The 16,210-nt window shown below is 33.2% G+C and overlaps 2 protein-coding genes and 1 pseudogene across 2 annotated transcripts; 2 read left to right on the plus strand and 1 right to left on the minus strand.

Annotated features, from left to right (window-relative positions):
• LOC18593961 overlaps nt 1-4,194 on the plus strand; it is a 20,886-nt pseudogene extending 16,692 nt beyond the window's left edge.
• Nucleotides 5,800-6,156, minus strand: LOC18593962. Its single transcript, XM_007021390.2, has one exon. The coding sequence runs from the start codon at nt 6,154-6,156 to the stop codon at nt 5,800-5,802; it is 357 nt and encodes a 118-aa protein (XP_007021452.2).
• On the plus strand, nt 7,901-8,254 carry LOC18593964. Its single transcript, XM_018124239.1, has one exon. It carries the CDS (start codon nt 7,901-7,903, stop codon nt 8,252-8,254), a length of 354 nt encoding a protein of 117 aa, XP_017979728.1.

Below are 16,210 nucleotides of genomic sequence, written 5' to 3' on the forward strand. Positions count from 1 at the left end.
TATTATTTTTTTATTTTTTATTTTTATTTTTACATTTTTTATAGTTTATGCTACTTAATATTCAATGCTTAATTTTACATTAGTTGTTTTTTATTATTTTTTTATTTTATTTTATTTATTTATTTAATGTCATGTATATTGTATTTTCACAAATTAATTATTTATTATATGTTTGAATTATTATTATTTTTTATCATTTATTATTTATTTCTTATTTATTATTTATTTATTATTTTTATCCAGTAATTTTTTTTTGGTATAGTCAAACTCTTTATTTATTAAGAATTTCGGAACCTTGAAATCGAGGCCCTCCCATCGTACTAGTGGAGCCTTGATTCGAATTCCGAACTTAGGGAATATCGACCCCGGATTGCGACTCCTCGCATCCCCGACCAATCATCCCATCATCGGTACCAAGTTAAATGATTCTTTATCTATATTAAATAATCTATTATCTCATCCCATTTTCATCAACTCTATATTTTACGTAAAATTATCTCCTTTGATTTGTTAGTCATTCTACCGATCTTATTCCATTACATTTTACGTGTATATATACTATATATTTAGTTTTAGCAATTAGATGTATTTATTTGTTTTGTTATATATTTATTTATTTTTTTCATCTACCTTTGTAACCAAATATTTATCTCTTCCTAATTTTATTATTACTTATTATACATTTAAATATATATACATATATATATTCCTATATTCTTATCTATCTCCATTTTTTTTTACATTTTTTTTTATATTATGAAACACTCTATTTTTATTCTTACCTATTTCATTATTTTGTTTTTGTATTTAACTAATCATCTTTAAAATGAAATTCTTATCATTCTACCCTTTGCATCTTTACACTTTTGCTCACACTAATTTCCCTAATTACAGAATGCTGTTTGAAGATTTTAAAGCATTATACTAAAATGATTTAACTTTGTTATATATCATCAATTACAACAATAAACCCAATTCATACAAAGCACAATAAATTATAAAAGAAATATGATTTTTTTTACCTCACTTGGAATTAGATGGCAACCCGGGTGGAAGGATCACGACCCACTGCACCCTTTTGCCATGCGCACCATGGGTAGCTGAACAAATGACTTAATCCTCTCTTGAAAGGTGTCGTTTTGAGCCTCTTTTTTGCACTGAGGTATGATTTTCGTCCTTTTCTCTCTGTTCTTCTTGTTCCTGACTATTATGTTGCCCTTTTTATAAAAAAAATAAATCTTCATTTGTTCTGTCATGCTTTTTCTCTTTTCTCCACCCCCCACCGGCGATGGGACCCAAGGCTCTTGCCATCCGCCTTTCGCCAGATCTGATGCCGCGGCACTAGGCTTACTCTTTCTTCCCTTGCGCCGGCAGTCACTCCTCTCTCTATTCCTTCGCTCAGCCCTTCTTTCCCTTGCGCCGGCAGCAGATCCTTGGTGCCAATCTGCCGCTGGTTTTCACGCCGGTGACGCAGGCCAGGGAACCCGATCCTCTCTCTACTTGTCTGTGATGATCGAGCCTTACTCTCCCCTGAAAACCCGACTCATCCCCTCCTTTCTAGTCGGCAACATCCCACCCAAAATCGAAACACTCCCAGTTACTCCAAACCTCTCCTAAAAATCTAGATCTTCCCCTAAAAATCAAAACCCACACTCTAAAAAATCAATTCCTATTTCTCTTATTTTTTATTTTTTTTGATCGATTTTTCAGTATTGATTGTGGATTTTCGGTTGTTAGGAAGCTTGCTAGGGATTTTTTTGATTGCTTGTTCTTATGGCTAGGGATTTGTTGGCTGCTAGAGATTAGGATTTCTTTTTTGGGTTTTTTTGGTTTCAATTTCTTTTTTGGCTTCTCCCCCCCCTTTCGGATGGGTGCTACAGTGGGGTTTTATACCCAGTTGTCTAGCTTTGTTCTGGCATCTGCAAGGGGCCTTGCTCCACTACCTTGCCAGACGCGAGTTTTTCGCATCTGGTATTGTTGTGGTGCTTGGCTGGTACTGGCAGGGTGCGTCCGCTCCCTGCCAGTACTCTTTTTTTTTAACTCATTTCATGATTTTTTAATTAATAATAATTTTTGTTTATGACTTTTTCATAGTGTCTACACCAGGCTGTGGTTCAGTTGGAGATGGATTTTTAAGTGTTGGTCCTTTCATTACTACAGCTAATGCTCATGGTCTTCAAAGAAATCCATATTCTTGGATCAAAGGTTGATATTATGCTTGTAACTTAGAACTTGACGTATAGATTTGTTTCAATAGCTATTGACTTTTGCTATTCACATATTTTAGTGACAAATCTCCTATTTATTGATTCCCCTATTGGAGCGGGATGGTCCTACTCAAACACAAGCAGGGACTACGAAGTTGGAGATGATAGTACTAGTAAGCTCATGTTCAACCCAATAATTTCCTTATTTTCTTTTATTTTTGTCAATATTTGATAAAATTTTCCTTCATTGTATTTTATAGATAAAGACTTGCTTACATTCATACTCCAATGGTTTGAAAAGTACCCGAATTTTAAGTCTAGAGATTTATATCTTGGCGGATCAAGCTATGCAGGTTCGAAAAATAATCATTTCATTTTTCCATCTGAAAGTCAAATAAGTTCATTGTAGTTTAATTTAGTTTAGAATTGGATGAAGAATTAATTAGCTGTTCATGAAAATTGAATAGAAATTATGACCCCTGCAACATATGTTTCCTTTCGGTTTGCATTTCTTAACCTTTTATATATAAATTTCATTTAACTTATAAAAGTGTTAATTTTTCTCAAGACACTTCATACCCAATTACGCTAATTCCTTACTCGATTACAATAACAACCAATCAAACAGTTTCAAGTTCAACATCAAAGGATTGGCAGTAAGAAATATCTTGATCTAACAACCCTTAAGCCCTTTTGCCTAATTAGTTGTCTCAATGAAATATTTTTCTAACAATTTTAGGTCTTTTTTTTTCTTTTTATCTTTAAATAGTTGGGGAATCCACTTATTCGTAATAAGCTAGACACTCTTGCAGTATATGATTTCTTTTGGTCACGTGGGATGATTAATATTAACTTGCACCAATAAATCTTGAAAGAATGCAATGGAATTGACGAAGACAACTATTCCAATAATGCTACCAAATGGTCTGAACCATGCCAACAAGCCATGGATAAAGCTGAAATGGCTGCTTTTATTGTATCTTCCATGAATGTAGCTAAGGCAAGACGCTTTGATGTTCTTCGAGACCCTTGTGATGAAAAATGGGAAGACCTAGTGTTAGGAAAGGAGGTATTCATGTTGTTTCTCTGTGTATTATTATGAAACTTATTCGCTTTTCTTTCATTTATAATTTATATATTAATCCTTTTCTCTGCTGCTATAGGTTACGAAGGTTAGTTTTGAAGTAGATATGTGCATTCCTTTTAGGGCTGATTTCTATTTTAACATTCCGAAAGTTCAAAAAGCTTTTCATGGGAATCGAACCAATTTAGGGTATCAATGGAAGGGTTGTTTTGAGTAAGTTCTCTTATATAGAAAATTTTGCACATTAGGATCTCGTGCAATGACCTGTAACTAATGTTTATACTCTTTGTTTTTCTTTTTAAATTCTTCATAATCTACTAGGAAAAGTGGTCTTAAATATAGTGATGCTGATAAAGACATTGACATGCTTCTTGCATTGAAAAAGATTCTCCAACAATCTATCCCCATTACAATATTCAGGTTTGCATTATATATATGTATAATATGTTTCTTACTTGAGACTAAAACAAGTTTTAGTAAATATATTAAATAAAAATTACGTGGCTGACTTATTTACGTTATTTTCTTTTATCTTTTCATCCAATATCATGTTACAGTGGAGACCAAGATGCTATAGTACCAACCGTTGGAACCTTAAACCATGTGAACAAGTTAGCCAAGGATATGAATTTGAATTTGACAAAAGATGAAGCCTGGAATCATGAAAACAAGGTTTTTGGTTTCTCCATTTGTATTTTACTTAATTATTTATTTATTATTTTTTTCTTAATCAATATCATATTAATTTGTTTGATTAATGGACAGGATGGAGGTTGGATGTACTCGTACGACAATTTATTGAATTTCATTACTATAAAAGGAGCTAATCATCATGTGACTTTTTCTAAACCATCTGAAGCTTTATTTATCTTCACAAATATTGTACTTAATCAATCACAATGAGTTAGCTGATCTCAGCAAGGCCTTGATGTCTCATATTCTTTTCTTCTGCCTACAAAAGGAAAAGGGAAAAGAAAAACATCATTGTAATTTTATGTTTTGTTGTAACGAAATAACGTTGAATTTATATTTTTTGTACACTTATTGCAATTAAACAATTAATATACACTGAAATTTGTCTTAGTGACGAATGCAAATGATCTGGTCTGATTTTTTGCATATTTTCCTGCCTCTATATGACAATAAAAACTCAAATAAAAAGTAAAATTTAATCTCATAATCAAATCGTTTTGAGTTAATTTGACTAAAAATTGAAAATTGTTCACTCCTAAAAGCCGCTATCATTTCATTTCTTTTGAATGAATGTCGAGCCAAATTAAAGTTGATAGACTGAACATGATTTGCCAATCACAAATGCAAGGTAAAATGGGATTTACTTTTAGTTGCAGTCCTCATAAAAAGTCCCACATTAAATAGATAACCCTATAATTATTATTTTTATTAAGGATGGGCATGAGTTGTATAAGTGCCGAGCTCGGTAACGTGGGCTTGTAACCAAGAGTGGCATTAAAGTGGTCGAATGTTGCAAACGGATGCGTCAAAGAGCTGGAGTTTAATGTGAAGATCTAGTGCTCCACCCCTACCCTTGGGAAAAGGGATCCCCACCCTCCATGGATGGATAGCCAATCAAACTCTTTGATTAATATATGATTCTGCCTAGGCACTGAACGACCAACTTTATATCATTTCTTCCTACTCTATCTTTTGAAGAAAATACGAAACAGAATGTGTAGATTACATCGTAATCTAATTTTTATTGGGCTATCTTTTCTTTTTACCTTTTGGATTCTTCTTTATTCCTTAATTCAGTTGCCCATATAGATTGGTCTCTTTCGATCCCTAATAAAGTTGGATTTCCAAAACCTGGCTAAAATATTGTTCATTGTCTAATATTCCCCAGAGATTCTCTTTCTTTTAATTTGAATAAAAAGATCAGAACTCAACTTTTAAAATAAAAAATACAATTACTTATCATTAAATGATATACTCAAATGCCGTTACTTGAAAATTCTTAAAACAGAATAAAAACCACGAAATTCATGGAAACTCTTTAGGAGCAAAGTACCTTGGGACCAAATCATTTTAGGAAATGCCCTAGCAATTCACTATTTCTTTTCATACCAATGTCGAGCAAAATTAGGGTTGATAGAATGAACATGATTTGTCAATTGCAAATGCAAGCTAAAGTAGGATTTACTTTTACTTGCAGCCCTTGGATAAATCCCACATTAAATAGATAATCCTATAATTAATATGTTTCTTGAAGGTGAGCGAGTTCTAAGAGGTGTCTTCTTCTGATGTTGATGACAAGGCAACAACCTACATTTCCTATATCCGACACCGTTTGTGTGGAGAGTGTTGATTCTTCGAAAAAGCAAGTAGCAAGAAATGTTTATAGAAGATTTCTCATTCCAAATCCCGAAAACCCAAAAATGCATTGGAATTAAAAGTTTAGAATCCTGATTTCTTTAATGCCATGGGATACACTGTGAATGACAAAGGTGATAAATTTTAATATTTATTGATAAAACTTAATTTTCGACCTTTCTAATAAGGAGAAGGAGAGGGCGAAACATCTTTGCTAACTAAAGTGCACTTATTCCATACTTCTGCACCTCTTGATAAGATCACCGATGTATCATTATTCTTAAATAGAGGATTTTCAAGAGTTTTCTTGATTAATGCATCATGACAAAATTTACCAAGTCCTATCAGCTCAATGCAACAATTATCCGTAACAATTCCGGTCTTGAATATACTTGCAAAAACTTCATTGACACAATGCAATGTCATCTTAGTTTCACAGTTATTTGCCTTGATGGGATCAACATCACGAGCCATGACCGCTCCACTTGCCATAATAACTAAAACTCCAAAAACAACATAACTATTGAAACTTGCCATTGCGACTCAAGGAAGAATAATGTCTCTCGATTTTGCTTGGCAGAATACTTTGGTACTGCTGCAAGAATTAATTTTCCTAGAAAATGGTCATTTATAGGATAACCATGAGGAAGGAGAGATTAAGATGTATTGAAAAATGTTTTAATGAGATTTCAGGTTCAACAGCTTTAAATTTTTCGGTTTATAAATTAATTGGCTAAATTATAAACCAATAGAGTTTTTATTAGTATTATTATTGTTATTATCGTATTTAGTAACTTCAGTTATAAGAATGTTTTAAAGGAAAGTTACATTAGTCTAAAAAAAATGATTTCCAGCCACCGTATTAAGTTTGATAGATTGTGACATTAATAAATGAAAAACACAAGAGAGTCATCTCTCGTCTTAATAAATCTTATTCCTTTTTCAATGTTCGAGCTCATGATAAACCTTTTTCAATATTTGAGCTCCAGATTTTCAAGTTGAAATCTTAGAATCTTAACAAGTTGAAAAAATTATAGAACATGAAATTGATAAAAAAAAATGATATTCAAGTACAATTTGACAATAATTTCTTATTCGTTAGATTAGAGCACACTGCAGGTAATCAGGCACCAATTACATATTATTACTTAAACTTACATCATCCTCTAAATTTATAGGGCATTTTCGATGTCTTTCCAAATCTGGGAGCACTTTACTTACAAGTCCTAGCTTCGTTGGGATGCACCTGAATCACGTTGAAGAGAACAAATCCAATAATATGCAGTGACTTATTCTCTTCGATCAATGACCCACGAAGCACATGACAAAACAGCGTCCAAGCTTGATTTTCCTCTGATATATCCAGAGAAGAAGTGAAAACATTGTCTTGAACTTATAGGTTCTTGCAACGGCTTGTTGTGCTTAGCTATGCCAACGAAAACTCTTATCCAAGATCGAGACCACTTGTTTTTGCAGCAAATTTGGTTTCTTTTCATATCCTTTTTTATAAGAATCCAATGTTTTGGTTTCATGTAGTTTGCTTACACCCAGGTATGCATCTGATAAAGAGGAAGTTTTTGTTCTTGTGTCATAGGCCGATGTTATTGTGCTTCCAAGTGATAAATTATATAATTTGCAGTGCAAGATGAGCATATCAATAGAATTCAATTAAAATGTGGAATTCTCAGTACAATCATTAAAAGATGACAAGATTTAAGACATTTATCATAATCTCTGCCAAGTTCTGGTTCCTTTGAAAACCAAAAGGTGGATGTGAGTGGGACTTGTTCATTTTGTAAGCTGATGGCAATAAAATTGTTGACCGCAGCAAGCAAAATGCATTATGCTCTGGTCTAAGGATGGAGCTGTGGCTGCTTTATTATTATATAGTTGTTGTCGGTCTTTCTTAGGAAGAACAATGAACACATTAAATTAAGAAAGAAAAAAGAAGGAAGAGTTATATATGGAGAATGAGCAAATAGTTGAAGAAAGGATAATCTAATAAAATTAGATTATAAATCTCATCCACACATTCTCTAAGAAACGAATATAATTGAAATTCTTAAGAAACGAACATAATTAAGAGTTTTTGCCCATTAGTACCTGATCAAGTTGAATACTTACAAATGTTTTTAAAGCTGCCATGTTTTAAAGATTTTTATAACGTCTTCCCTCCCTTGACCCTATAAATGAACATTTTCTTGGCAAATCAGTTCTTGCAGCAGTACAAAAGTATTCTGCCAACAATCAAAACAAGAGAAGTTAGTATTCCTTGAGTGTAATGGCGAGTTTCAACATTTATATTGCTTTCGGTGTTTTGGTTATTATGATAAGTGGAGCGGTCATGGCTCGTGATGTTGATCCGATCAAAGCAAAAAATTGTGAAACTAAGATGACATTGCATTGTGTCAATGAAGTTTTCACAAGTATATTCAAGACCGGAATTGTTACGGATAATTGTTGCATTGAGCTTATAGGACTTGGTCAATTTTGCCATTATGCATTAATCAAGAAAACTCTTCAAAATCCTCTTTTTAAAAATAACGATACATCAGTAATCTTATCAAGGGCAGCTCAGGTATGGAAGAAGTGTACTCCAGTTAGCGAGGGTGTTTCGCCCACTCCTTCTCCTTGAGAGGGTTAATAATTTATTTTATCAATAAAAATTCAAAAAAAAAATATACTTTCCATGTTATTCCTTTTTGGATAAAGGCAAATCAATTTCATTATAGTCTTCCACATGTCCAAAAGCACCGTGCATCATGCGGCAGCCAGATTGTATACAGCTTTTTTGAATTATTATTATTTGGACGTTTTATGTGTCCTGCTCTCTTTCAATTTCCTTCCTGCATAGAACTCTAATGAATAATGGACTTTTTTCCATATTCAACTCTTGAATTTTGAATATGCATCCGATTAGCCTTAACAGATCCCTATACGCTTTTATCACTTTAGAACCGCTTTTACAAAATTTGAGGACTCCTCTAAAGATTTGTCAAATCACCATACATTAATCCTCTGCGTTGCTGTTCACCGTTGGCATCAGAACTTGTTGTAATTCATCACGTCTGCCAATTCCGCCCTTTGCAAGCTGATCAACCTTTCTATTCACTTCTCTGAAAACATGAGTAACTGGCCGTTGCTTAGACAATAATATTTGTAGACAACTCACTTTTTTTAGGGTCACTCTTGTAAATTTTAAAATTAAATTAAACTAAGGCCACTTTTTATAAGTAATCACATATTTTAATATTACAAAGAAGCTGATTGTTTCTGACGAAATTTTCTGTAGGAAAAAGTCAAATTTCCATACATATAATGGTATTTTTGTTCAAATCATGATGTCATTTTTATATATTTAAAATTAAATTAGAGTAAGACCTTTTTAAATGATTAATCCAATTTTAGCCCTGGCAAAAAAAATTGACTTTTTGCAACAAAATTCCATAGAAAAGGTTTGTGCAAAATGTAGTAAGCAACGCCAATGGTTGAAAAATTAAAAAATTTCATCAATAAAAATTTTAAATTTCCAATGAAAATTTTCGTTGGAAAAATATTTCCAATGAAATTTTCCGTTGANTCATCAATAAAAATTTTAAATTTCCAATGAAAATTTTCGTTGACAAAGGCAAAAAAATAGTTAGACAAGTAGACTAATCGGTTGGTAATTATAGTATCAATCCGTAGAAAACTATTGAATTTACTTATGAATTTTATCGGTGATGAGGTAATTAATCACTTATGGAATTCCATTGATTTTTCCATCAATAAAATTAATAAAAATAATCATAAACAATTCATAACAAAAGTCAATGTTGAAATATGAAATTGAAATTTAACCGTAATCAAAATTGTACACGACACAAACCCTTTTGCGGCATAATCGCCCCAATAAAAAAATTTGGTATATATGAAATGCTTCTAAAACAAGCCCAAAAACATGAAAGCCATTGTATGATATGTTATCATTTTGTTATAATTTATTAAAATATTTTGTTATGTAACTTAATGTCTCCGCTCTTTGAAGATTTCTCACTCCAAATCCTGAAAACCCAACAAATGCGCTAGAATCAAAAGTTTAGGATCATGATTTCTTTAATAACATAGGATACAATATTGCAAATCACAAAGGTAATATTTTTTTAATATTTATTGATAAAACTTAATTTTCAACCTTCCTAATAAGGAGAAGGAGAGGGCGAAACATCTTTTTTAACTAAAGTGCACTTATTCCATACTTGCGCACCTATTGATAAGATCACCGATGTATCATTATTCTTAAATAGAGGATTTTCAAGAGTTTTCTTGATTAATGCATCATGACAAAATTTACCGAGTCCTATCAGCTCAATGCAACAATTATCTGTAACAATTCCAGTCTTGAATATACTTGCAAAAACTTCATTGACACAATGCAATGTCATCTTAGTTTCACAGTTATTTGCCTTGATGGGATCAACATCACGAGCCATGACTGCTCCACTTGCCATAATAACTAAAACTCCAAAAACAACATAACTATTGAAACTTGCCATTATGACTCAAGGAGTAATTGATGTCTCTCGTTTTGCTTGGCAAAATACTTTGGTACTGCTGCAAGAATTAGTTTGCCTAGAAAATGTTTATTTATAGGATAACCATGAGGAAGGAGAGACTAAGATGCATTGAAAAACGTTTTAATGAGATTTCAGGTTCAATAGCATTAAAGTTTTTGTTTTATGAATTAATTTGATAAATTTTCAACCAGAACAGTTTTTTTATTAGCATAGCATTCAATAATTCTTTAGTTATCAAAACGTTTTAAAGGAAAGTTACATTAGTCTCAAAAAAAAAAAATTCTGGCCACCATATTAAGTTTGATAGTTTGTGAAATTAATGCAGCAAATATGAATGAAAAACATAGGAGATAGTCATCTCTCGGCTTTATAAATCCCATTCCTTTTTCAATATTTGAGCTCGAGATGAACCTTTTTCAATATTCGAGCTAGCCAATTATAAGTCTTTCTCTCATGTTTCTAAGCTTCTTGTGTTGTTAGCTAGCTTGATGCCTAATTCAGAAGAAACTACTTAATTGATTGCAATGTGGTAAAGCTTGGCACTATAGTTTTCAAATATGTATTGACTATATTCTGTTACATGGACTCGAGATAGGGTATTACATAAGGATACATCATGTTTTTGACAAATTTTTACATTAATTTTGTAGATACAAGTGTCAATACCCCGTATGAATGATAAAGTATTCAAAAACTATCAGATACAAATAAGTTGGGATAACTTGAAGAGTCCGCGTTACATATTCCGTTAATTTTAATCATTTTGAAAGTTGACATGGTGAATTTTTTAAAGCTATTGCCTACATGATTCATTTTTTTTTTAAAAAAAAATGATATTGCCTACATGATAACTGCAGACACCTATTTCAAAAAATAAAAAAAGTAAAAAAATAAAAAATGATGAATGAACAGGAAGGGTCTGAGCATGTGCTCAGCCCTTTCTCCAGTCCATCATTACAGGGCATTAATGCCTTGAAAGGTAGCCGGATTGGGGGAGGAGTGATCACCTCCAGCTACCAACCCCTCCTGTTTGCCAAAGCATTATGAAATCATGCCCAGAAGAGCATGATTTCGCCTTTAGATTGTCCAAATTTTTGGACAATCCAATTTTTTTTAAAAGGTGGAAGGGGAGCAAAAAATCAAAGAACAGGCAATCGAAAAACCATAGGAATCCTTAGCAACCCAAAAACCTAGCAACAAGCAGCAACCAAAAATCCTACTCCTCTAACAGCCAGAAACAATCCACAAAAAAAAAAATACCAAACAATACCCAAAAATACCAAAAAAGAATAAACGTGTGCAGTGAAAGTGGGGGGAAACGGTTGGGTTTTCGAGAAAAAGGGGATTTTTTGTTGATTTTTTTTTCAGGGAGATCCAGACTCCTTGGGTCTTGCCACCGGCGAAGGGAGGAAGACGGAGTGACCCCTGGTTATTGGTGCTGCTGACCATCGCCCCACCAGATCCGGAGAAAGGCAGCCCACAGCAAGGAAAGAGAGAGAACGTCGACGAAGGGAGGAAGCTCGAGTAGCCACCGGTTGTTGGTGCTGCCGACCATCGCGCCACCAGATCCGGTGAAAGGTAGCCCACAGCTCCTAAGGTTTGTCGTCGGTGAGGGATTATTCTAGAGAGAGAAGTGAGAGCTCGGTGGGTAGAGAGAGAAGTTGAAGAGTGAAAATAAAAAAAAAGAAGAAAATGAAGTTTAAATAGTTAATAGCTGGGGCATGTGAAACGGTGCCGTTTTGGGTACCAGGAAGCTGATGAACAGGAGACCAACACGATGTGTTTTGATAAAAGGCCAAGCAGGTTGTAGAGGGGCAATTTAGTTGGAGCAGGCCAGCTATCTGGGGCCGCTGTTAGCCTAACAAGGTAAATTTTTATCCTTTTAAAGAATTTGTTGGTTGGCCCATTTTACATGTTTCTTTGGAATATTAGGTAGAATAATTAATTATTATAATGTAATATTCTAAATTTTTAGATGACATTTAGACTCAGGAAATTTATACAAATAAAAGAATATAAAAGAATATGGAAATAATAGAGTATGAAAAAAAATATATATATATTTCAGAAAATGTTCAGTTATACAAAGAATTTAAGCTTAGGAAAATATTTACCACAAATATATAATAAAAATAAAAATAGTAATAATAAAAAGGAAAAATAGTAGTAGTATTTCACAACGTTAAGTTTAATATACCGATGATGGGATATTCGTACGGAACGCGAGAAGTCGCAATTCCGAAAGAATTTCCTTAGGTTAGGAATTTCGATTAGGACTTCACCAATAAGATGGGAGGGTCCTAATTTGGAATTCTAATGTTTCCAATTTTAAATAAATGAGAATTATATACACTTAATCACCAATTAATAAAAATATATAAAAAATGAGAAATCAATGGTAACAATAAAATTGTTAATCATAATAATAAAAAATGAATAAAACACATATGTATAAATAATAATAACTATGCATAGTCAAAATACACGATTTAAAATATAAATAAACAAAGTATAGAAATGGTTGTATAAAAACAATAAATAAATGTGAAATATTTTGTTCATGATAAGTAAGCTCAAAGAAAAGTATTCAATAAGAAACGAACATCGAATTTACGAGTAGGTCGCGTATCATTGTTACATTGTTAAATGTCATGGCATATAGACATATTCTGTATACGGGCAGAATCTCGATGATGGGACTTTCCGAGAAAGCTTGCGAAGGTGAGCTTCATCGGTAAACTCCCTAGGTGAAAAGATACCTCCGAACTCCACCAGTACGATGGGAGGGTCTGGAGAAATATCTTTAATAAAAGGCTTTTACCCGTATTAGGATTTGCATTCATGAAAGCACTATTTTTTTACTCACAAATGACTATCCCGATGATGGGATTTACCTTGTAAGCTTGCGAAGGTGAGTTTCTAAGGTCTTTCTCTAGGTGAGAGAATACTCTCGGATCCCGCCAGTATGATGGGCGGATTCGAAAAGTACACTCAATAAAAGATTTTCATTTGGCATATCTTGATTTTATGCCATACATTTCACGATTGCATCATGTGTGCGCCAAACCCGTAAAACATTTTGACTTGATTAATGGAATAAAAGACAAATTAAATAAATAACAATTAAGGAAACATAAGAATAAAATTAAAGGGCTAGGATAATATATGATTAAATGGTACCGTTCGTGGAACGGGCGTCACGGGGGTGCTAACCTTTCCCTGTGCGTAACCGTACTTCCGAACCCAACTCTAAAAAATACGTAGGCCGGTTTATCGTTCTTTTGACGATTCCTAAGTTAATTTAGGATTTCGTCGAATAAAACAAATTTATTAGGTGGCCAATCACACCTAGAAAAAAAAAATTGGTGGCGACTCCCAAATCACTCCACGTCTAGCAGTCGAGTTCTAGGACTCGCATGTTATGACAATAACTTAAGGCCTTAGTGCTGCAGCAAGGTTAGTTTGTTGAGTATCTTCTCCCATTTGTTTATTGATCTCTAAGATTTTACATACTGAGAAAAGCAAAAATATTTTACAGCACAAGGGTTTCAAATGAGTTTGGAGCTGGACATTGTACGTGGGCTAAGAATGCCATGGCTATCACACTCAAGCTTTCCATCCTCCTCGCTCTTGCAGTCGTCCTTGCTTTAGCATTTGCTCATAATATTTGCAGTTGATAGACTGAACATGATTTGCCAATTACAAATGCAAGGTAAAGTGGGATTTACTTTTAGTTGCAGTCCTCAGAAAAATTCCCACATTAAATAGATAATCCTATAATTAATACTTTTATGAAGGATGGGCATGAGTTGTATAAGTGCCGAGCTCGGTAACGTGGGCTTGTAACCAAGAGGGGCATTAAAGTGGTCGAATGTTGCGAACAAATGCCTCAAAGAGCTGGAGTTTAACCTTTTTCTCTGTGAAGATCTTACCCTTGGGAAAAGGGACCCCCACCCTATCACAACCCGGTACTCCTTTCGAGCCCATGACGACCGCTGTGATGTCTCGATAGACAATCATTACCCGAAATATCAACCAAAACCTTGCAAGGCTCTTGCATCAATTTTATATTTCCCTTGTGAGTAATAGTTACTAAATATCATGTTTTAAAGGAATATAAACTATTTTTAAATCAAAAACAAACAAAAAGTAATTTCTGCCACACAAGGGTATTTTGGTCATTTTTACTCAAAAATTTTGAAACCTGATGAAAATACAGCATACAATCGAAAAATATACATTTCTTATCTTAAAATAATTTTAGTAATCTAAATCATCCATTTAAAATGAAATCATAGCTAATCAAACTAAATAAAAATATTAAATAAAATATTCTATTTTCATATAAAATAATATTTATAGAATCCTGCATAAACAATTTTTATAGCGTAAGAGTAAAATAAATTCATATATATAATAACACACTAAACCAGGTATACAAAAATATTCTACAATGACATGTGGGCCCCAAAATAACCAAAAATATACAAGACTGTAGACCTTCAATTTCTAAGGATGCAAATTCAAAAGCAACCCTCGATAAAATTGGCTGTCTACAGATTGTCCTGAGCTTGAAATGGGTAAAAAGAAGGGGTGAGTTTTTACAAACCTAGTGAGTAAGCAAAGTTCATCTACAACATCTAAAGCCGAATAAATGGAGACAGTTAAATTATCCCATCACAATATGATTCATAACATTTAAAACTCATTTCAATTCATTTAAAACAATTACATTTCATCAAAATAATCAACAAGGCTTATGATTCTCTTAAAAAATTGGCTTGTGCCAAAACTCATACTCGGGGACACCTTGGCTGGGCATCCAACCGAGTCCGCCAAGGATGTTAAAATGACATATACCCATAAAACATGTTTTTACTTTTAAAATATAGTCATTCCTTGGTGTTAGCTGAGTTTCATCCTCACGTGGTGGTTTGGCGTGAAGTGAACTCTAAACTTATCTTACGAGATATCCTTTGCGCCTCTCGTACTAAGGTAAAATATAACGGGGTTTACCGTGCCCCTTTAATAGGCTGGTCCACGAAAACCCACCCACAGCAGTAAGCTAATCAAATAACCCACCAAATCAATAAAAATTTCGATAGCATGACATGGCTAATATAATATTACCCAGCCTGTCAAGGTAAAACAAAACAGTTTATATAATCCACAAACCACAAATCCAGCCATTCATGTCATCACATTGTCATAAGCCATCAATTCAAACCGTATATATATATATATATATAGATAACACAAGTATATAGTCTGCACTTATTCAATTTCCAAAATCATCATTGAATTGCAAAACAATTTATAAATCTCATTTCGTTTAACCAACACTTCAATTTTAAAACATAATAGTTTATAATTTAAGTTCATTATTCTTAAAAATCATAAAAACGAGTATAAACTACTTTAGATAGTTAAGATGATCGTCTGATTACTCACAATAGCGAGAGTTTGGAGTACTCCTATTCTTGGTCCTTGGGTACGATATCTTTACCCTTATTAGAGGACTCACCACCTATACATAATACACGACACGTAATTCAATATATTTGTGCCAAACTGTTATAAAACTATTTCAAACTCTATATGAATGCATGAAATTGAATGAGAATTGTTCGAATAATCACTTAAAGACGGTGTTCTACGTGGGTTCAATTATGATCAGACTGAATTTGTATTCGACCTAACTCGAACTATACACTGTTGAATTCACCAAAACATCCGATTCAACTTCAAATATATTCATTACACTTCCAATATTCCAAATACACCAAAGTACCTCAATGAGCTTGATTGTGACTTAATTCATCATAACCGAAATTCATTCCGATTCCGAACTAACGTGCTAATCAGTGTTAACATAGTCTAACAAATCCATCTACATCATTAGGAATAAAATCTATCATCAACATGTCATCTATAAAATTCGGCCAAAGAGGGTTGTTGAAGGGCATGTGATTTTCTTGCTTATTTTTCATGCCAAACATCATCAAACAACTAAAAACACTAAGATATCATGAAAT

Source organism: Theobroma cacao, chromosome 7, assembly GCF_000208745.1.
Source record: "Theobroma cacao cultivar B97-61/B2 chromosome 7, Criollo_cocoa_genome_V2, whole genome shotgun sequence".
Classification (NCBI taxonomy): Eukaryota; Viridiplantae; Streptophyta; class Magnoliopsida; order Malvales; family Malvaceae; genus Theobroma; species Theobroma cacao.